General features: G+C 34.8%; 2 protein-coding genes across 2 annotated transcripts; both read left to right on the plus strand.

Annotated features, from left to right (window-relative positions):
- The first annotated feature begins 1449 nt into the window (after positions 1–1449).
- On the plus strand, positions 1450–6523 carry LOC112011040 (gamma carbonic anhydrase 1, mitochondrial). The gene is made up of 5 exons (XM_024043428.2): positions 1450–1732; positions 3271–3414; positions 4830–4955; positions 5058–5209; positions 5891–6523. Exons 1-5 carry the CDS (start codon positions 1618–1620, stop codon positions 6173–6175), a joined length of 822 nt encoding a protein of 273 aa, XP_023899196.1. The 5' UTR covers positions 1450–1617; the 3' UTR covers positions 6176–6523.
- An 8372-nt stretch (positions 6524–14895) lies between these two features.
- Positions 14896–18929, plus strand: LOC112011048 (uncharacterized). Its single transcript, XM_065780168.1, has 8 exons — positions 14896–15167; positions 15433–15750; positions 15843–15914; positions 16817–16855; positions 17224–17331; positions 17688–17785; positions 17941–18052; positions 18463–18929. Exons 1-8 carry the CDS (start codon positions 14988–14990, stop codon positions 18709–18711), a joined length of 1176 nt encoding a protein of 391 aa, XP_065636240.1. The 5' UTR covers positions 14896–14987; the 3' UTR covers positions 18712–18929.
- The last annotated feature ends 2169 nt before the right edge of the window (positions 18930–21098 follow it).

Below are 21098 nucleotides of genomic sequence, written 5' to 3' on the forward strand. Positions count from 1 at the left end.
TCCGTCCCATCAGAGGCCTTATCGGTACTCAAGTGGTTCACTCTGATCAACGTTATCCTGCCAAGGGGTTACCTCCCCATTAATGCGGCTAGGGGGAGTTAGTTGAATGCATTAAATGTGAGAATGACAGCTTACTTTGGGGTTAGTCTCTCTCTCTAAAATCCCCCTCGTCAGGCCGAGGATGAGGTGGTCCTCGGTGTGGATTGGGAAAAGAGGCTTCCCCCAAGTTAGCCTAGCAACACCAACAAAAAAATGGCATATGCTCCTCGGCCTGGGCCTTGGGCCTGTTTCGTGATGGGCCGAGGCTGTGAGGCTCACAGGCCCCTCATCATCTTTTATGCATTATTTCAAACTACAAAAATTTAAATTTAAACAATTAATTAATGCTATGGTTATTGATATTTGATCACCTTGAAATTCTGTAAGAATTGAGAATACACAAAAATAATATAATCTAACGGTAGATTTGTCAAAATTCACATCTAATTAAAAAATATTGGATGGTGTAACATTATTTACACCAGGTGTAACTTAAACCCAACCTATATATATATATATATATATACACATATATATACACACACATTCTTGCTATCCCCAAGCATTTAAGAAATCCCATATCTGAATACTCTAGTCTAGACTACATGATCATGGAAAGAAATCATACACATACTCATTTCCAAAATATAAACAAAATCTCTATTGAGCTGGAGGAAAATAAATTGGTGTATTCATCTTCTCACTCTAAAAGTACCAACACCCTTTGCACGCTTCATGAATGCCAAAGAATACTACATCTCATATCTACTTGATATCCAAAAGCTAGAGGTGATCGTTTATGTGAGTGAGTAAACGTACCTTTACACTATGGCTCCTAGCCACATGGTGTGTGTACCATCGAGTTGTTCACTAACATTGAACAATTGGGTTTAAATTTTCACTTTAATACAAGCTTAAGCAGGTAGAAATGTACTAGAAAAGAAAAAGTTTATCAAACTAAATTATGATACCGTTAAATCACAAAAGGATAAATCATTTATTCAAAAAAATGCAAAATTTATTAATTTGAATGAGATCCTAGTAATTTCATTTTAATCCAAAACTTAAGGGTCATATGTAGTAATTAGAAATTAAGTTATTTTAGGATTACAAACATAACCACACTATTTTTTATAACTATTTTACGTGGCAGACTATAATTGCCACTATAACTAACTGTCAATAACTTTGACATAAATCTATTAATTTTTCTCCATCACTCGCACCCAGCCGCGTGAAATAATTGTGGCAAAGTTGTGGCTAATTTTTGTTAAAAGTTTTTGACTAAAAAATTGTGACCAGGGGAGAAATTTAAATTGTGTTGCTCGTAAAAAGATATCTAAAATACGGGAACGACGACGTTTTTCTTGTTGCGAATTGCCTGGGGGACCAATTAAGTAAAAACCCAGAATTGCCCTGCCAAGTCCTCCGGATATTCTACCCTACGACTGTGCTGTGTGCTACAGTATCATTTCTTCTCTCCCTCATCTCTCACACACAGAGAGCTGAAACCTTAACCTTATAAAAGCCCCAAAACCCAGTGAGTTCAAACCTCTCAGTCACTGAAAAGGCCGAGATATGGGGACCCTGGGCAAAGCCATATACACCGTCGGATTCTGGATTCGCGAGACCGGCCAAGCCATTGATCGTCTCGGCTCTCGCCTCCAAGGCAACTACTACTTCCAAGAGCAACGTAATCATTTTTTTTTATGCCCTAACTTACAACTCACTGCTTCCAAGATCTCCTCTCATTTCTTTCATTTTCATTATTTTCTCTCTCTCTCTCTCTCTCTCTCTCTCTCTCTCTCTTTAATTAGATCGCATTTCTCTCTCATAAATTGACTATTTCCCAGCTTAGATCACTGCGTGTTTGAGTTTTAGCTTTTGATTGGATTTGGCTGCTGTATAAATTGTGTTGCAAAGTTGTATTTGAAATTTATGATTTTTCAATTAGGTGTGTGAGCTATATTGTGCGGTTCAAATTATCAATTGAAAGCTAAAGGGAGTGATTTTTCTTTTTCTTTTTTTAATAACTAAATTAACGCTTTGGATTCACTGTGTACGAATGTGCATTTATTTCACGCACATAAATACGGATTGATGTGATAATTGTAATTGGGGGTTTACATTTTCATAACAAGTTATGGAACTTTCGAAATTTCATTCAAATAATATGTAGAGATGAATTTCAAAGAGCTATCATTATTTGAATTTCTTGGCATGTGTATGCCTTGGAAGTTGGAACGAATGATCTTAGATTGATTAATGCGTAGGCACTAGGAAGCATTTACACTTCATTTGGGGTGCCTTACCAGTGTCATGCTAGTGTTGTACCCGCTTGTCATATTATAATTTTTTAGAAATTGCTCATATCACCGTGTCGTTCCCGTATCCGTATCCATGCTTCCTAGCTTAGGCGTGACAATGAGCTCTAGTTGAACTGGCATTTCGTCCCCCTATAAGTTCTAGGTGGAGGGTGAGGTCTTGGGTTCAAGACCATTGGGTGCAAGTGTAACTTACAATTAATAATAGAGAAAAAGATGATGGTTAGGTGTGTTCGAATTAAGAGGAGATGTGTTGAGAATACTTATGGATTTAAAAAAAAAAAAAAAAATTATTGAAGGAACTTATGGATTTCAATGTCCTTGAAATCTGATTCCATCAAATCTCCTCAGTTAAGCGTGTTTATTTATCAAAAAAAGAAATTTGTTGAAATTGATTTGTCAGTTAGGATTTGGATTAAGTAGTGAAGGGGTGGGGTGGCTTAAGTCCTTAGTTCAAATCTAATCAACCTGGAGGAGGGTGAGGTCGTGGGTTCAAACCCCATTGGGTGCGTTTGTAACTTACCAATAAACAAAAATAAATTAAATTAGTTGAAGCATGTTATTATAACACAGATGATCACTTAGGTAGCAAAGTAAACCTTTTCCTTTATTTTTGGAGTACCTGAACAAAAATGTATGCTAGGACTAACTACCCTTTTTGATTGTCTGAATAATTGGTTGATTGGTTCATCTCGTGTTCTTGTGTGCTTTAAAGTTGCATAGGGTGATTGCTGTTTTCATTTGCATTGCAAAGATTTGTGCACGTGCGTTGTACCATTTTCCTCTCCATTGATATTTTAATTTTACATGTTTTATGTCACAGCTTCGATGTGATCTACATATTTTCTGTACTGGTTTTGCTTGCTTTCTACCATACAACAAATTATTGACTATAAATTTTCTGTAGTGTCTAGGCATCGAACTCTGATGAACATATTTGATAAAGCACCTGCGGTTGATAAGGATGCATTTGTGGCCCCAAGTGCCTCTGTCATTGGGGATGTTCAAGTGGGAAGAGGATCGTCTATTTGGTATGGATGTGTCTTGAGAGGTAAGACCCTTTATGCATGAATTTTGTTTTGTCTGCAAAATCTTAAACTATGACTTTGACCTTTCATTCTTTCATGCTTTTAATCTTTTATAATAATAAAAAAAGATACATTTTTATGCTGTTTTATTTTATTTTATATTTATTACTGAGATAATACATTTAAGTTTGATGATGCACTTTTCTTGAATCTCTCTCCCTTTTTTTCTTTTTCTTTTTATGGGTGGGGGGCTTCAATATAATTGTTTGAATGGAAGGATGACATGTTTGATTAACATAAAGCATCACGTAAGTATGAGGCACCTCATTATTGTTCAAATTATAGTGGAAATATCGTGTGCATATAATTAGAGCTATTGTATGTGAATATATTGTGCTCAGTTCTTGTTTATTTATTTTTTATGAGTCAACCCAAGTTTAGACTCAACTGTTAAATGAGCCAAACTAAAATACGATAACATGTTCATCAACAAGGTTGTGGGTATGAGGCTCTATTGGAGTATATGTATGTATGTAAGATTAGATTGTGTAAATTTGTTAATAAGTTTATAATAATAATTAAAAAAAAGTTGTACCAATTGCACAAAGCTCCTACTTTTGTGGGGTCTAGGAGAGGTCATATAATAAATTACTTTGTAATTTATTGATAAAATAAGTTTATAAGGTATTGAATTATTTTGTGCAATTTATTGATAATTTAAATAGCCATTTTCCTAGTAAAAATTACATATAATTTTTCAAAATACAAGGTTGATGAATGTAATTTTATTAGTTCTTAAAAATCGTTCTATCAAATTAACTCAAATAATATTATATTACTTGTAATTTAGTTATTAATTATTAGCTTGGATTTGTTAAGGGGTAAATTTTTTAGCTTAGTAATAAGTTTGAGCTTGGCTCATGTTCGAACTAAAATTAAATAAACCAATCCTGAACCTTTAATACTTGGTTCGGCTTGACTCAGCTTGTTTATGGCACTATGCATATTGCCACCTAGTATGACAAAGTGTAACTTCTTTTTGCAACTTAATTGTTCCACAAACAATATTTTATTTTTGAGAAATATTACAACCTCATTGTGCCTATCTGGTTGGGCTTGGTTAGCTTTCAAATATGTACTACATGTTGTCCTAATGTTTTGTATGGTGAGTACATCCATTAGAATAAGTTGTGGACAAGTTCATAATCAGATTATCTACCTGTTCAGTATTAGATGGAATTATCTGGATGTTTTTAGTCTTATTGTAAAGTGATCTCTCCTTATCGACATTGAGGGCTATACAAATTAGCAGCCTTCCTCCACTTCCCCAAACCTAATGGATTGGAAGATGCAAGTTTCTTCTTGAAGGCTCATTCTTTAGCTGGATGTGAACTGCAGTTATTTCTAAATTGATCCTGTGAAAATATTTTTTGCATAGGTGATGTGAACAGCATCAGTGTTGGATCTGGAACTAACATACAAGATAACTCCCTTGTGCATGTGGCAAAGTCTAACCTAAGTGGGAAGGTCCTCCCTACTATTATTGGAGACAATGTTACTGTAGGTGAGTGGTATGCCCGGCCATGATATGCATGATTTGAAAATTATTTTACTGGATTTTGTTTGCATTCTTTTCTGGGTTAACTTGGAAATTTGAACTGGGCAGGTCATAGTGCTGTTTTACATGGCTGTACCGTTGAGGATGAGGCCTTTGTTGGCATGGGAGCAACACTCCTTGATGGCGTCTTTGTAGAGAAAAATGCTATGGTTGCTGCTGGAGCCCTTGTGAGACAGAATACAAGGATCCCTGCTGGCGAGGTATGTTTGCAGATTCTCTATCCTGTGAGTCTATCAATTTATTTGAAAGGGAGTTTTTCTGTCCTATGCAAGCATACATGAAGTAACTGAGTAGGATTTAAAAATTTAATGCTAAAGTGTCAAAAATGGTCCCATTCTTGATCAATGGTAAGAGAATAAATAGGATGGTGAGTCCATGCTTAGACTGTTCAGAATGTAACAGCAACTGATCAGTAAATTTTTGAATGATGAGCAGGTATGGGCTTTGTACTAGCAAGTGACTATGGAATAATAACCCAAATAATGTTATAGTTTTAATATTCAAAAGCACAGCAATGGTGTGAGAATGTAAAAATACTGGGGATTCTTGAGGTTTCTTAGGGTTTTATGAACTTCTGTTATGTGAGGGTTCTTAATCCTTTAATTTCTTTTGTTGCTCTCTCTCTCTCTCTCTCTCTCTCTCTCTCTCTCTCTCTCTCTCAGAGAGATGAGAGAGAGACTTCTGTCTTGTGCCTTCAGTCCCAAAATTCTTCCTTAAGGATTCCCTAGTTGGGATGTTGGATTTGATATATAACACTGTAAGGCCAGTTTAGTCCATTCTGATGTGTGAACAGCTCTCAAATGTTAGATTAGGAACCGACTCTTAGCTTTGACAGATGATTAGTGAATGCTTATTTGATATATATAAAATGCAAATCACAGGTATGGGGAGGCAATCCAGCAAAGTTCCTGAGAAAGCTCACTGATGAAGAGATAGCCTTCATTTCCCAGTCAGCCACCAATTATACAAACCTTGCACAGGTCCATGCAGCTGAGAATGCAAAGCCTTTTGATGAGATCGAGCTTGAGAAGCTTCTCCGCAAGAAGTTTGCTCGTCGGGATGAGGACTATGACTCTATGCTGGGTGTTGTTCGTGAAACTCCCCCTGAACTTATTCTCCCAGATAATATCCTACCAGATAAAGCACCAAAGCCTTCGCAAAATTAAGATTTTAGTAAGTTTTTCTTCAGTTCAGATATTGAAATTCAACATCAAGGAACATCTGTTGTTATTAGCAAATACATGGAAAAGAGATTAATTTCTTTCCCAATAATACCAGGCACATCTTAGGGTAGAATTATGGCTCTAGTCCTCCTGCAGATTTTTGGAATTTCTATTTTCTGTTTCGAGTGATTCTGATGCCATAAGCAGCAAGTATGTTGATGCTTTGTTTTCCTTGTGTTTAAGGTACCTGTTTTTGAGTTGATTTATTGGACTGTAGTTATAAATGTCCGATCATTCTAGAACATGATCTGAGAATATTTTGTCCTTGCAGTCAACATATTTTTGCCAGTACTCTTTTGATAGTAGTCATAATTTTCAATTACATGCAGCCTTAGCATTGGTTGTTACCCTGAGTAGTTTTCCAAGTGCGGGCTTGCAGACTCTAATTATGAGTAATGCTAGATTGTGTTTTGAAAGGCTAAATTATATACAGTTAAAGTAGAGAGTGGTTCAAACTTTGCCAACCATAATGAATGGTTAGGTTTTGGGGACTAATCTTTAGTTTGATTGTCTGAAAAGATGAATCCATATTCTGCTTAAGATGGAGAAGCAGCGAAGTGGGTTTACAATAGGTCTTAGGTTTGAATTTTTAACTTACAAAAAAGAATAGTTTGAATAGATGAACAATTAGATACTGTCAAATTGACTTATCAAAAAAAAATGTCAAATTGGAAATGGGTTATGTATAGAACAATTGAGTAAAGGTGAGTAAACTATCCTAGGGATGACAAAAACATCTTTGGTGACAATTGTAGCCTTATTTTGTTGTCTGATAGAAATGGGAAGAATGAAATGATGAGACAGAATGATGGTCTTTTCTTATCTATGTGAAGTTTAAGATTTTGAAACTGGATTAGGCTCAGGCGTCGGCTGAAAGAAACATTCTGTTTGTTACCTCAAATTTTTCTGGAATACATCTAATCTTTTGTCTTTACTTTCGTGTTCTTCTTGTCGTTAATTAGCGGTTTGTTCTGCTATCTGTTTGTTTCTTTGCAACGATGTCAATGTCAGTGTTTATCTCCGAATGGCATCAAATGATTCTAGTAAACTATTCCTTAAGAAATATCCTTTATCGAAGGAAGATGGACAAATTTCCCGTGTCATATGTGAAATAAATTAAAAATAAAATACAGTTATCTTTTGGCCCATATCATTGAACCAGATTAAACCTCTGGTATCAGTTGCTTGTCCGTTTGTAGTTTCTTGCAATGTGGGAAAATGGTTGGATGGTGCCTTTGGGGATAAGTAAATTGCGCTGACAATGGGATCCAGATCAGATCAGGTGCAATAGCTAGGTAGGACTATTGCACTATGCAATTGGTAAAATCATAAAACAGTTTGAAAATTTTAAAAAGTTTTTAACTTTCAATCTTAGGCATCAAAAGTGCTATTTCATAAGATCTCAATCCTTAGTGACGCTAATGAACGTCTTGGGCTTTTCTTCCGTGTGGGCAAATGACCCAAGTTTATTATATATAAAACAAAATGGTCATGCATGCTTGGGGCTAGAAGTTAAACAAGTTCTGCATGCTAAGATCGTTAGAGTTCATGTACCCAAAAAAATGATCCTTAAGAGTTCTTTCAACACAGGAAAAATAAAAGGGTTGCTACTTGAAATTTATGCAAACTAATCCAACAGGAGAATTCGTGCTTTCACAGGAGACCATGTCTAAGCTCTATCTGATTTGAATTTTATCTCTACAGGCATGTCCAATGAGGATCCACAAAATTATGCACAGTATCTACTTCCCCATGTTTTCACTTTTCATTGTATATATATATATATATATATATTTAATGCACACTTGCTTGTTTTTTTAGATTTATCCAGTGGAAGAGAGCTGCACTGAATACAGCAAAGTACTGTAGAGTCAATGTAGCGTGAGTACAAGTTATTCCAACCAACAAGGACCTAAAATAAATAATACTGGGGTAGCTTAGAAATAGTATAAATAAACTCCATTATCAGAACTTTTGTGCAATAATTGCAGAGAGATCGGAATCTTAGAAAGCTAAAAACATAGTACTCCGTGATTTCAGCTGTGGTTCTTGTTGAGAGAAACAAAAACTTGTCCCACCATCCATATCTAAAAAAATCCATAACCGAAAGCCTGGTTTCTTTTGGGTTTTTCTACACTCTCACTCGTATATCTAATTATCTATATCCTCTCTTTTTTGTTTTTTGGCCTAAGCTGTCTTCGTTAATTAGTTGTACTTTTTCTATGTTTTGATTTGATGAAATTGATGCTTTCTGACTTCTGATGATCATCCCAATCTCAATTTGGAATTACTTTTGGATCCAACTATCCAAAGCATAGAATCTCGATGGTTACTAAGGGGTCCGCTTGGTTAGATGTTTTGAAAGATTAAATGAGTGCCTTTAAAACCCTAATTTTGTTTTGCAACCACAAACTTTTAGTAACTTTTTTACAAACGCTCATTTTATACTCAAAACTCAGTTTTTCAACCGTTTATACAAACACACACTCACTTGATTTTGGGTCAACCACCATTTAAAAAAAATGAGCATGAACTTTCTATTTATATTTATTATCATAATCTCTTTGTATTATAATATGGAATCATGCCTGCATTTAAAATCATGGGTTGCATGTTACTTGCCATTTATATATAAACAATAGATAGGGACCATAGGGTAGTGGTTGAAGCTTTAAGCTATAAATCATGTGAGAAGATGTGGTAACTGGTAAATGCCTGCGCTATGTAATCTACCAATAATGTTTTAGAGAAATTGGAAAACTTTAGTGCTAAGGCTAATGATGCCCCTGACAACGTTCCCGAGACAATGAGTGAATGCACACAAATTATTTTGCCTAAAGGCTAAAAGAAATCAAAGAATAGCAATGCAATCCTAGGCCGAAAATTTGTCTATCTTGTCGGGTTTGCGAATATTTGGAGCGTACCCTTGGAAGTATACGGCTATAGTCTAAAATCACCATCCACTTTAATTTTCGGCATATATATATATATATATATAATATTTTTTGCTATAATTATCATAGAAAAAAAAATAATGAGTTTATATGAAAGTGATAGACAATTAATTATAGTCTACCACGTAAGATAATTGTGACAAAAATTGTAACATTTTATGTGGTACTATAATTAATATTTTAACATATGGCATTAGCTTCTAATTATTGCTCTTTATTATTATATCAAAACACCAATTGATTTTTTGTGTAAATAGGGATTGAACCTCAAATCTTTTATTCGAAAATAAGAATCTTTATTAGTAGAGTTAATTGGAACCCATAATTCTATTCTGTACTTAAACCATCATAGTATGTTAATCATAACTTGTCACATATTCTTTTTACTTTTCTTATAAATTACTCCAAGTTTAAAAGGTGGGGGAAATATCACACATGACATACCAATCTATATATATATATATATATAGGTAAAGGTCAGAGAAAGTTCAATTAGAATTTGAAATTAAAATCCAATTTTGGGCCATAAGTCTAAATTTATGTAGAGACCACATCATAATTATCCACTTAAATTTGTGCCATGTGTCCACTTAAATTTCTTAATATTTGTGTCAAGTAAGTTAATGCCAAAATACTAAGAATATAATATTAATGAAATACAAAATAAATAAATAAAACAAATCACATATACTCAATAAAAATCACCACATAAACAAAGATCATCACACATTCTATCTTATTAAAAATTAGAAAGAAAAATGATCATAAGTAGTATTAAATTTAAGTAAAAATTTTACTATGTGACTAATTACATTTACTTTTTAAAAAAAATAATTGGGGTAATTACACATAACCCACTTGTGGTTTTGGCGAAAATCACTTTATCTTCCCGTAGTTTGAAAAGTATCACTTAACCCACCTGTGGTATGTTTCGTTTGTTTTCAATAACCCACCTCTGTTAAAATCAGGGGTAAATAGGTATTTTTGCTCAAATTTTATGTCTCTCTCCTCCCAAAACAAAAAATAGAGCAAAAATGCAAGAGAAACAAGATCAAAAAGTGGTATTTGTCTCTCTCTCCATTCACACAAATTTTGAACATGAAGAACATACCCAAAAAATAAAAAGCCTAACCCCCATTGCCCCCCTCAACCCTTTGGCTAACTCCATCACAAACAAAAAATGAAAAAGAACCAATATAATAGTTCCACCGCTACTTCAAGAAATCTCAAGCTAAAAAGATTACTGGGTTCTAGGTAATTCTACTTTTCAATTTCAAGTTATGTCCCCTTTTTGTTTTCTTGTGGTGCTATGTGCCTAAGAGGCAAGTAACTTTGTATATGAACAGTTTGCCCCAAGAAATCCATCTCAAGTGCTAGTTACTTCAGCTGATTCACGAATTAGAATTTTGGATGGTCCTGATGTCGCTCAAAAATTCAAAGGTATCTTCATAATCATAGGAGCAAAAATCTCTACCTTTTAGCTAGTGTGTTTTAACCTTTTTCTGGTCATGGTAATGGGTTTGTTGGTTGGATATATAGCAGGTTTTCGAAATACAAGCAGCCAAATTTCAGCTTCCTTTAGTTAAGATAGGAAATATATTGTTACTGCAAGTGAAGATTCTCAAGTTTACATTTGGAAGCATGAAGAGCCTAGAAATGCTGGGACAGGAAAATCCAAAAATGTAGTCACCAAATCACACGAGCACTTTCATCATCAAACACTGAACCCCATCTTCCCTAAAAACCAAAAGCTTAAAACTTTCATCACTAGAAACCAAATTACACAAACACCCAATTGCATTTTCTTGAGCCAAAGCAGTCCCAGAATTCACAACCCCCAAAAGAACACCAACCCATCAACGAAATTCTCTTTAATTTCACTAAACAAAGCAAGATTTCTCAGAACCCCAGTTGCAAAAGCTTGAGAACCAGGAGTACCCACTTGACAAAACTCCAACAACGATGAAATCCCATCTTGAGAACTAATAGCCCGTGTGTTTTCTTTGCTAAAGGTCAGAACTTAAAGTGCCACACATGCTTTTTCTTTAGCAAAAGCACTCCCAGAGTCCAAAACTCTCAACAAATGGTTCAAAAGCAAAAGACCTTCAGCAATCACCACGTGCTTGCTCAAATCCACCAATGAAATCCTCAAAATCAAAAGATCCTCAGCTTTCTCTTTCATCTCGAATGAGCTCGAATCAAGCAATTTCACCAACATAGGCACCACGCCTTGAGCCATAGCGATCATCACATTCTTGTCATCCAAATATTAATTTTCACAAAACCCTTCCTTTTGAACTTGTTTCTCTTGCATTTTTGTGCTTTTTTTTTTGTTTTGGGAAGAGAGAAACATAAAATTTGAGCAAAAATACCTATTTATCCCTGGTTTTAACAGAGGTGGGTTACGGAAAACAAATGGAACATACCACAAGTGGGTTAAGTGATACTTTTCAAACCACGGGTAGGCAAAGTGATTTTCTCCCAAACCACAGGAGGGTTATGTGTAATTACCCCAAAATAATTTGGCTAATTATTTATATTTTTTTAATAATTTATTTTAAAGTTTTAAATGCATCCATGTGTTTACATGGGTTATATGCTAGTATACCATAATTGATGGAACATAAAGTGGAACACAAAAAATGAGATAAATTATTTCTATTCATAGAATACATATTTTCATATACAATCACAATTATCATTGTGGGGAGTGAAAGAGTTTTCAAACGGCCTAAGGCCCAAATTCCTACTGGAACCCGTGGAGTTGAATGCACCAGACCCATCTGCTTAAGGTAAGGCTCAATAGCTTAGAAGACCCTGTGGAGTGGAATAAGACCGGCCCATACATCTAGGAGGCAAAAGGAATCCTTACAGACTGTTCCCGCGAAGTTGGCAATAAACTACATTGAGCAAAGTCTTATTTGAGGTAATGAACATGGATAATCCACGGCGTGCCCACAATTGGTACATTTAACCCCAAGAAACCCTCCAGATAGATAATAATGGCAGAGATCTCTGCCTTCGCATTAATGAGGAGCCCTCCACCTAACCTTTGCTGCATTGAATAAATATGAGACAACCTGAATAGTAAAAACACCCCCAAAAGTCATGTTCCAGGATAAGGAATGGGGAAAACCCAATAAAGAATATGAAAAATATCCCTGAGAATCCGGTTGGAGACAAGACAGCTGGGAGGATAGAGGTAGAAAATGTGCCTATATAAGGAGGGAACCGGCAAGTAGAGGGGGATCTGGAAAAAGAGATAGAGAGAAATAAAGAGAAATAGAAAGAGAAATTCCAATCTGTCACAGAGGAATACCACGGAAAAGAGAATTTTCCCTATGGTAATGTGCAAGTTTCAATTGAAATACAAGTTGTGTTAGTTAAATCAATTATTTGAGCCTCTCATTGTGGAGTTTTTCCCCTACATATTTTAGATAAATAAATTGTGATTGTTATCTCAACACCACCCCTTAGATAGTTCCTATACATTTATCAGATAGTGGTTTTTAACCCCCACAATAATAAATATCTACTAATAATTACTATAATTATTATTAGTAAATATCATAATAAATACTAAATCTATTAATTATTATGACAAATATCTATTAAAAATAATTATCATAATAAATACCTATTATTATAATTACCATAATCAATTATCAAATTTCATATTTAAGAATTTTTTTTCTAAAAATTAGAGTATGTGCAGATTTATGTGGCCAACTGAGGCACAGGGGTTTTCATAAAAATTAGATGAGGAATAATATTATAATAAGCATCCTATTATTGTCAAAAATACATTAACCTTCTAAACTAAAGCCGATGTTGCCGTGCAATGCCGTCGGACCAAAATCCCTCATAGCCTTACAACGTGCTCTCTCGGGCCAGGGTATAAAATATAAAAAAAATGCGTTATTCGCAATCATTTATCTTCTTTCTTATCTTCTTTAGTTTACTTTATATGGGTCATGTTGTCATAGAGTAATTCTTAGGTACATCGGGATGGAGAATAATGTTCATAATTTTCATATTCATAGTAGGGTCTATTTATTAAATTCATGATAGGGTTTCACTAAAAATATGAGAGGAGAAAACACAATTTCTTCATGCTCCGAGAGTATCTAAGAATTTTCCGTTATTAGATGCCCTTAGTGAAATTGTTAATAAACCATATTAAGAAAGTTTTGAAACCAAATTTATGAGAAATATAAAATAAAAAACTATCAATAAAATTAATTTTTTTTTATCATTTTGTCATAAAATATTTTAAAAAATAGTTCTTAAACAAATGCTTTGAGAGTATGCGTTATTTTAAACTAAATCTTATCAAAATAATAATGCTACTCCAGAACAAATCTTAGGGAACATGAGAAAGTGATGTATGAGATGAGCCCATATTATTAGTGTGCGCGCCTAAAATGAGGCTATTGGGCTGGGCCTCACAACTTATTTGTACAGTGGGTTTGGATTTCCTATTTTGGGTTGTTCTCGGCACAGAGACTCAATGAGATCACTTTTCTCTCTCTACCTCGCAATTTTTTCATCCTCCTTCCCTTCTCTCACTTCTCTTATTTATTGCCAATTATTAGTGAGGTGATTATGATTAGTTCCAAAACTAGTGCGATGAGAGGTCCAATGTCGTTAATTGTAAGTGGGCGTTTAGGTGAGAGTGGCTTTGGAAATGGTTCCCACTTCAGCAGATGTGCTTGGTAACGATGTTTCCTAAGGTTCTGCCGGGCACGTAAAGGGTGGAGTGATCGAACTACTGCAACCTTGCTCGGGGACGACTTGCCGAGCAAGGACCACGTGGCAAGGCAAGATGCAATCTAGCGCCGGCTGCTTGCCCTTTAGGCCTTCGAGTAACACTCAGCTTTGGGCTCATAGCTTTTGTGGGTTTAGGCTGGGATCTTGGGCAAAACGAAGGTTGGGCCCTTGGGAAATGCTACCGATTCATAGTCCGAGGCCCAAACGGACTTGGATATTATGGGGCCGTACAATTAGTATTCCGTATTTTATAATCAATGGGGGCCCATATTAGAATCAGTAATAAAATGCTATGGTTAGAGTTTGGCTTATCTCCGGTATTTTTTTTAAAATAAATCTCTTTTTATTTTAACGAGGGACTGCCACATCATCCATTAACTAAATAAAATGTGGAGATTAAAACCCACTATTACAAGAAAGTATATCATGTTTCGGTAATATCAAATCAGCATTTGTTTTGGTAATACTAACTCAGCATCTATTTTGGTATTTCCTACCCAATAAATGAGTGATGCTTGTTTCAAAAAATCACATCAGACTACTCAAATAAATTAATCACAATCTTTTATACTATCGAAAAGATAAATTAATCATTTATTGGAGTAGTCTGATGTGATTTTTTGAAAAAATGTCGCTCATTTATTGGGTAGGAAATACCTAAACAGATACTGAGTTGGTATTATCGAAATATGGAATACTTTATACACTACTACTTCATTGTATATTTAAAACAAGAAGACGTATCTAGTTAAAAAAGTATTAGAGGTAAGTCAAACTCTACCATTACATATAGAGATAGTAATTTATTAATTATTAAAATACCTAAGTTTTAAGAAATATAAATTTACAGTTTGACTAAAATTCTATTATAAAAAGTTTTGTTTTGTTTTGGTTTTTTTTTTTTTTTTTTTTTTTTTACAAGTAACCAGTCCCTCTATATAATAGAAGCAATGTGAGAGTGAAAGAGGACGAGGTGGGGCGACAACAACACACTAAGAACACCAACCCTTTTGGTTTGCTCGGTCTAAAAAATGGGAGCAGAACCCTTCCTCAACAACCGCAACCACAACCACAACAATAATGAAGCCACCGCTCCTCCTCCTCCTCCTCTCGTCCTCGGCCTCCAGCCCGCTGCCCTCATTGACCACGTGGCTCGCGTCGATTGGTCCTTGCTCGATCAAGTCCCCGGCGACCGCGGTGGCTCTCTTCCCGTACTCTCTCTCTCTCTCTCTTTATCTAAATATTTCTTCGCTTCAATTTGCTCAATTTTCAAGTTTTCTGTGCTAATCTGCAGGCTCTGAAATATCACGCTTATTGGGTCTCAGTTGTCACTCTACGTAATTATGTTTTTAGTGCTTTGTTTATGTGGTTTTAATTTAACTTGGGTAAAATTGTGGTTTTTGTGTGTACAAGATTTTGATAAATTGTTTGTACTTTAAAGCTTTATATTTATTTATCTAATTATTATGTCTCTAGGTTGCAATTGATGAGCTTGAGCTGATATTGAGTAGGGTGAAAACCCATATTAACGGGTCGCCTAACGAACAATTGGCCATAAAAAGTGATGTGAAAAGCCATTTTCAAATGTCCCCGGAGGATCAGTTGGTGATGAAGATGTTAGCCGGGGGCAGTATTGCCAATACTGTTAGGGGACTAAGTGCGGGCTTTGGAGTGTCGTGTGGAATAATTGGGGCATATGGGGATAACGAGCAAGGTCAATTGTTTGTGAGTAACATGACCTCTAATGGTGTGAACCTCTCGAGGTTGAGGATGAAGAATGGACCCACGGGTCAGGTGAGCTTCGAGTTTCTAATTCTGTCAAGTTGATTTTTTTTTTTTTTTTTTTTTTTCTTAATGTTAGATGCTGAAACTTTTGTATGGCGCAGTGTGTTTGCTTGGTTGATGAATTGGGCAACCGTACCATGCGGCCGTGTCTCTCCAATGCTGTGAAAGTTCAGGTGCCGTGCTTTTCTTTCTTTCTTTTTTGGTGCGTGTGTACATGTTACACTATGTTATGTCCCAAAATTTTAAGGATTAACATAGGCTTCTTAAAGCATTCATGACGAACAATTGGCCATAAAAAGTGATGTGAAAAGCCATTTTCAAATGTCCCCGGAGGATCAGTTGGTGATGAAGATGTTAGCCGGGGGCAGTATTGCCAATACTGTTAGGGGACTAAGTGCGGGCTTTGGAGTGTCGTGTGGAATAATTGGGGCATATGGGGATAACGAGCAAGGTCAATTGTTTGTGAGTAACATGACCTCTAATGGTGTGAACCTCTCGAGGTTGAGGATGAAGAATGGACCCACGGGTCAGGTGAGCTTCGAGTTTCTAATTCTGTCAAGTTGATTTTTTTTTTTTTTTTTTTTTTTCTTAATGTTAGATGCTGAAACTTTTGTATGGCGCAGTGTGTTTGCTTGGTTGATGAATTGGGCAACCGTACCATGCGGCCGTGTCTCTCCAATGCTGTGAAAGTTCAGGTGCCGTGCTTTTCTTTCTTTCTTTTTTGGTGCGTGTGTACATGTTACACTATGTTATGTCCCAAAATTTTAAGGATTAACATAGGCTTCTTAAAGCATTCATGGGAATGCCTCTTTACATATCTCTGTATGTATATGTCTCAGGGTGTGTCGATATGTCTATTTCCATTTTAAGATAAAACAGTTTCTCACAAATTTTAAGGACTTGTTAATATTGGAGTTAAAAGAGGGAGAGAGAGATTTGAGAAAAAGGTTTGGGAATTTATCAGTCGGTCCCTCGCCTTTAGCGAATATATATTAAAGTTATATGTAAAATTACAAGAATACCCCTATGCTAATATAATAAAATAATAACACTTGTGATCTTTATTGTCGTTCAGGCGGATGACTTGACCAGAGACGATTTCAAGGGCTCCAAGGTTAGGCATCTCCCTCTAGAATAAGAACCAGATTCCAATAGCATTTTTCTCTTTCTTTTTGTTTTTGTTTTTTCCCTACATTATTGCTGTTATTCTTCGTATAATAATAGTTCATACTTTATTCACTCATAGAATAGTTGACTAAATTTATACCCCAGCTATAGTGTATAACAGTATAGATACTATTGTTTCTTATCCGAAAATAACTCCTTGTAATATAGATAATGTCATTCCTTCCACAAACTAGCTCTGTTGGTTCCTTTGTCCTGTTCCTTAGATAATATGTTGGTGATATGTTGAGACTTTCTATAAATTATATTGCTAATGCTTTTTTTCTTCTTCTCTTTTTTTTTTTTTTTTTTGGGCAGTGGTTGTTGTTGAGATTTGGGATATTCAATGTGGAAGTTATTCAAGCAGCTATAAAGATTGCCAAACAGGAAGGTCTGTCTGTGTCAATGGATTTGGCCAGTTTTGAGGTATATTTTATACATCTAATTTCAAATTATTTTAGTTTGGTTTTCAATATCTGAGTTCCAACATCACAAAAGGCAATGTTTTAAGTGGATTATTTTGTGACTGAAAATGATGTATCACCAGAAGGAATAATTGAAACAAATTTTTATAACACTAAATATTGATTGCGAGAATCACTTTGTGCATGGAATTGACTAAGTTCATATCTCAAGTATGATTGATGCATGCAGTGATATACATTCTGATCTTCCTTTCTCCCTTTTCTTCCCCACCCCCCTGCCCTCTCTTATTGTGTTTTTCTATGCCAAAAATTTTCAGGACAATTGTATTATCTTATACAGTCTTTAAATGTGGACAGATGGTTCGGAACTTTAAAAAACCTCTTCTAGAGTTACTTGAGTCAGGGGACATAGACCTCTGCTTTGCCAATGAAGATGAAGCAACAGAGCTGCTAAGGTGACTGTAATCTCTTTATAAAGTTAGCATGTTAAGATAGTTTTTGATAAAATAGTCAATCTTCCAGACTCTTCATTTGTTAACTATTTTTTCTTCTCTTAGAATATTTACAATTCTCCAGTAGGTGGTGTAAATTTCTCCTACAATTTTTGTAGGGGTGAACAAAATGCTAATCCTGAAGTTGCGCTTGAATTTCTGGCCAAACACTGCCAATGGGCTGTGGTGACATTAGGCCCTAATGGATGCATTGCTAAGCATGGCAAAGAGGTTAGTAAGATGCTGCATTAGAAATTTGAGGATTTGAATACTCTATAAAAATGGCATTTTTTCCTTCTGGAGAAGCTTGATAATCTCTGGAAATGTACACTACATAGCTTAATTTTCAAATAACCCCCCATCAAATTGTTCTAAGACTTATGGCTTGATGGATGCTTGTCCTTGAAAGTTTCAACATCCCCATATAGACAATCACTCGTATGATTTCCTTTTCTTTATTTATTTTTTATTCTTTTGCACATCCGTACATTGGAGGACACTTTAAGCTTTTAAAAGCTTTGTTAAAGCGTGCCTCATAAAAAATAGAAGTCTTAGCACCAAAACTAATAATAAAAATGGTTTACTCTAAACACAAAGTTTCATATGGATGATTAATATTATGTATAAAATTTTACTGTCAGATTGTACAAGTTCCAGCCATCGGGGAGTCAAAGGCAATTGATGCCACTGGAGCAGGTGATCTATTTGCAAGTGGGTTTATATATGGATTGGTAAAAGGTTTATCTCTGGAGGAATGCTGCAAAGTTGGCTCGTGTAGTGGTGGATCTGTTATCCGCTCTCTCGGAGGTGAAGTGACCCCAGAGAACTTGCAATGGATGTACAAGCAGATGCAGGTCAAGGGCCTCCCTGTGCCTGATATCCACAAATGATCTCTCCCCAGATTACATTAGCGGTTGTTCTTTTTTCTAATTGTTATTTAATTTATCCTTTCTAAGCAAGCTGCAGCTTTTTTTTTTTTGGTTGCTTTTTGAGGGTGGCTTGACTAATGCTTACACGATTATTTTCCCACGGAAATACTGATGATTAAAATGTTGAGTCACTAAATTAGTTTACTACCGGAAATAAAAATCTCTAAATTTAATTTTAACCCCTGTTCTTGAGGCTTTTAAATCTATGTGGCCTATTATCTCATATGAATTAATAGCAAGGAGCAATGTATGTGATAATCAGTTAATTAAGTTTATAAAATCCAGCCCAGGCCCAAGATATTACTGTTTGGATTGTAATACTTTTTTTTTTTTTTTGATGAGATTTTGGATTGTGATACTTTAACAATGATCAACGATTTGTGGGATTTAGGAATCATGTGGCAATGAATTCTAAACAAGCTTAGATGTGAGTCTGTGCGAGCATTTTTCTAACCGCATTGAGTTCAGCAGCTCATGGAGATGTGATCACTATTAAATTGCTTCTCTTGCTCCCCAAAAAAGTCAAAAGTCAATTGTATATCCCAGAGATCTTAGATCCCGATTTCCATTTTTAGGGAATGTAAACTTTTATAATTGCTGAAAACTGAAAATATTGTAGTAAAATAATTTTTAAATGTATGAATAGTACTGTGGGATCTATTTTTAATATATATATATATATATATATTTAATAAAGTGATTGTGAGTCTCATAAACAGGGCATGAACAATACCGGAATAGTGCATGATCAATGAAATTTGTCTCATGAAGAGTAAATTTTGTCTCCCTTAAACGCGTGAAAGCCCAAAAAAAAAAAAAAATGAAGAAGAGAAAAACGCAATGCAAGAAACACGCTGAATCTAAACCCATACTAACTCTCTGATGGGTAAACCCTCTAATTGAAAACACAACACAAAACACACCCAAGAAGCAAACAAAAGCAAATACGGTGATAGATTGTAAATGAACCAAGCAAATTTGAAAACACAACTAACACCCAAGAACCAAACAAAAGAAAATACGGTTATCGGTTATAAATGAACCAAGCAAATTTGAATTCAGTGATAGGTTGTAAATGATCCAAGCAAATTTGAATTTGACTCTAGAAAATATTTGTTTATAAAAAAAAAAAAAAAATGAAGAAGAGAAAAACGCAATGCAAGAAACACGCTGAATCTAAACCCATACTAACTCTCTGATGGGTAAACCCTCTAATTGAAAACACAACACAAAACACACCCAAGAAGCAAACAAAAGCAAATACGGTGATAGATTGTAAATGAACCAAGCAAATTTGAAAACACAACTAACACCCAAGAACCAAACAAAAGAAAATACGGTTATCGGTTATAAATGAACCAAGCAAATTTGAATTCAGTGATAGGTTGTAAATGATCCAAGCAAATTTGAATTTGACTCTAGAAAATATTTGTTTATATTTATTTAACAAATAAAGTCAAACAAGTTGTAAATAAACCAAACAAATTTGAATTCAACTCAAGAAAATATTTGTTTATGTTTACTTAACAAATAAGGTCAAACGCAACTTGTTTAGCAAAAAATGTCAAACACAACTTCAAGTTTAGACTTAACTATTAAATAAGTTAAACTCATACAGAATAAAGAAAATATGGTGATAGGTTGCAAATAAATCAAGCAAATTTGAATTCAACTCAAGAAAATATTTGTTTATGCTTATTTAACAAATAAAGTCAAACACAACTTCAAGTTTAGACTTGACTATTAAATAAGTTAAGCTTAAATAAAGTAATATTTTTATAAATAATCTCAATAAACAAGTGACTCAATTTGAGTTTATATATATTCTTCAATCAAAAAGAAGTTTATATAATACTAAATGTTTACATGTATGAAAATATATGCATAAGATATTCAGTTATTATTGGTGATTTATCGCTAATTTATATTTATACACACACACATATAATTTTAATTTCTAGTATAATTTTTAACCATATAAGATTAGTTAATCCAATTTTTTATAAGTTCATGAACAAAAATATTTATATTTAGTTAAATATACTTATACTGTTCCCTTACCAATAAAGAAGGGGTGAATGTGGATCTTACTGAGAGTAGGAAAGTTCAAGGTTTTGCTCTTGCTGCTAAATTTTTCACTCGGAGGTCGCTGAATATTGAGGCAGTGGTTCGGACATTTAGACCCTTGTGGCGCACGAAGGGGTGTTTTCAAGCAAGTGATGCAAAACAGAATTGTTTGGTGTTCACTTTTGATCAGGAAGAGGATTTTGAAAAAGTTCTCATGGGAGAACCATGGTCATTTGATAGACATCTGGTGGTTTTTAGAAGGTATGATGGAGTAATCCCTG

Source organism: Quercus suber, unplaced genomic scaffold, assembly GCF_002906115.3.
Source record: "Quercus suber isolate HL8 unplaced genomic scaffold, Cork oak 2.0 scaffold_226, whole genome shotgun sequence".
Classification (NCBI taxonomy): Eukaryota; Viridiplantae; Streptophyta; class Magnoliopsida; order Fagales; family Fagaceae; genus Quercus; species Quercus suber.

Excerpts from the sequence above, each read along its gene's own strand:
- LOC112011040 (XM_024043428.2), top strand. The coding sequence starts at position 1,618 with ATGGGGACCCTGGGCAAAGCCATATACACCGTCGGATTCTGGATTCGC. Across the intron at positions 1,733-3,270 it reads CTACTACTTCCAAGAGCAAC|TGTCTAGGCATCGAACTCTG; the intron begins GTAATCATTTTT and ends AATTTTCTGTAG. Across the intron at positions 3,415-4,829 it reads GTATGGATGTGTCTTGAGAG|GTGATGTGAACAGCATCAGT; the intron begins GTAAGACCCTTT and ends TTTTTTGCATAG.
- LOC112011048 (XM_065780168.1), top strand. The coding sequence starts at position 14,988 with ATGGGAGCAGAACCCTTCCTCAACAACCGCAACCACAACCACAACAAT. Across the intron at positions 15,751-15,842 it reads AGAATGGACCCACGGGTCAG|TGTGTTTGCTTGGTTGATGA; the intron begins GTGAGCTTCGAG and ends TGTATGGCGCAG. Across the intron at positions 17,332-17,687 it reads TGGATTTGGCCAGTTTTGAG|ATGGTTCGGAACTTTAAAAA; the intron begins GTATATTTTATA and ends AAATGTGGACAG.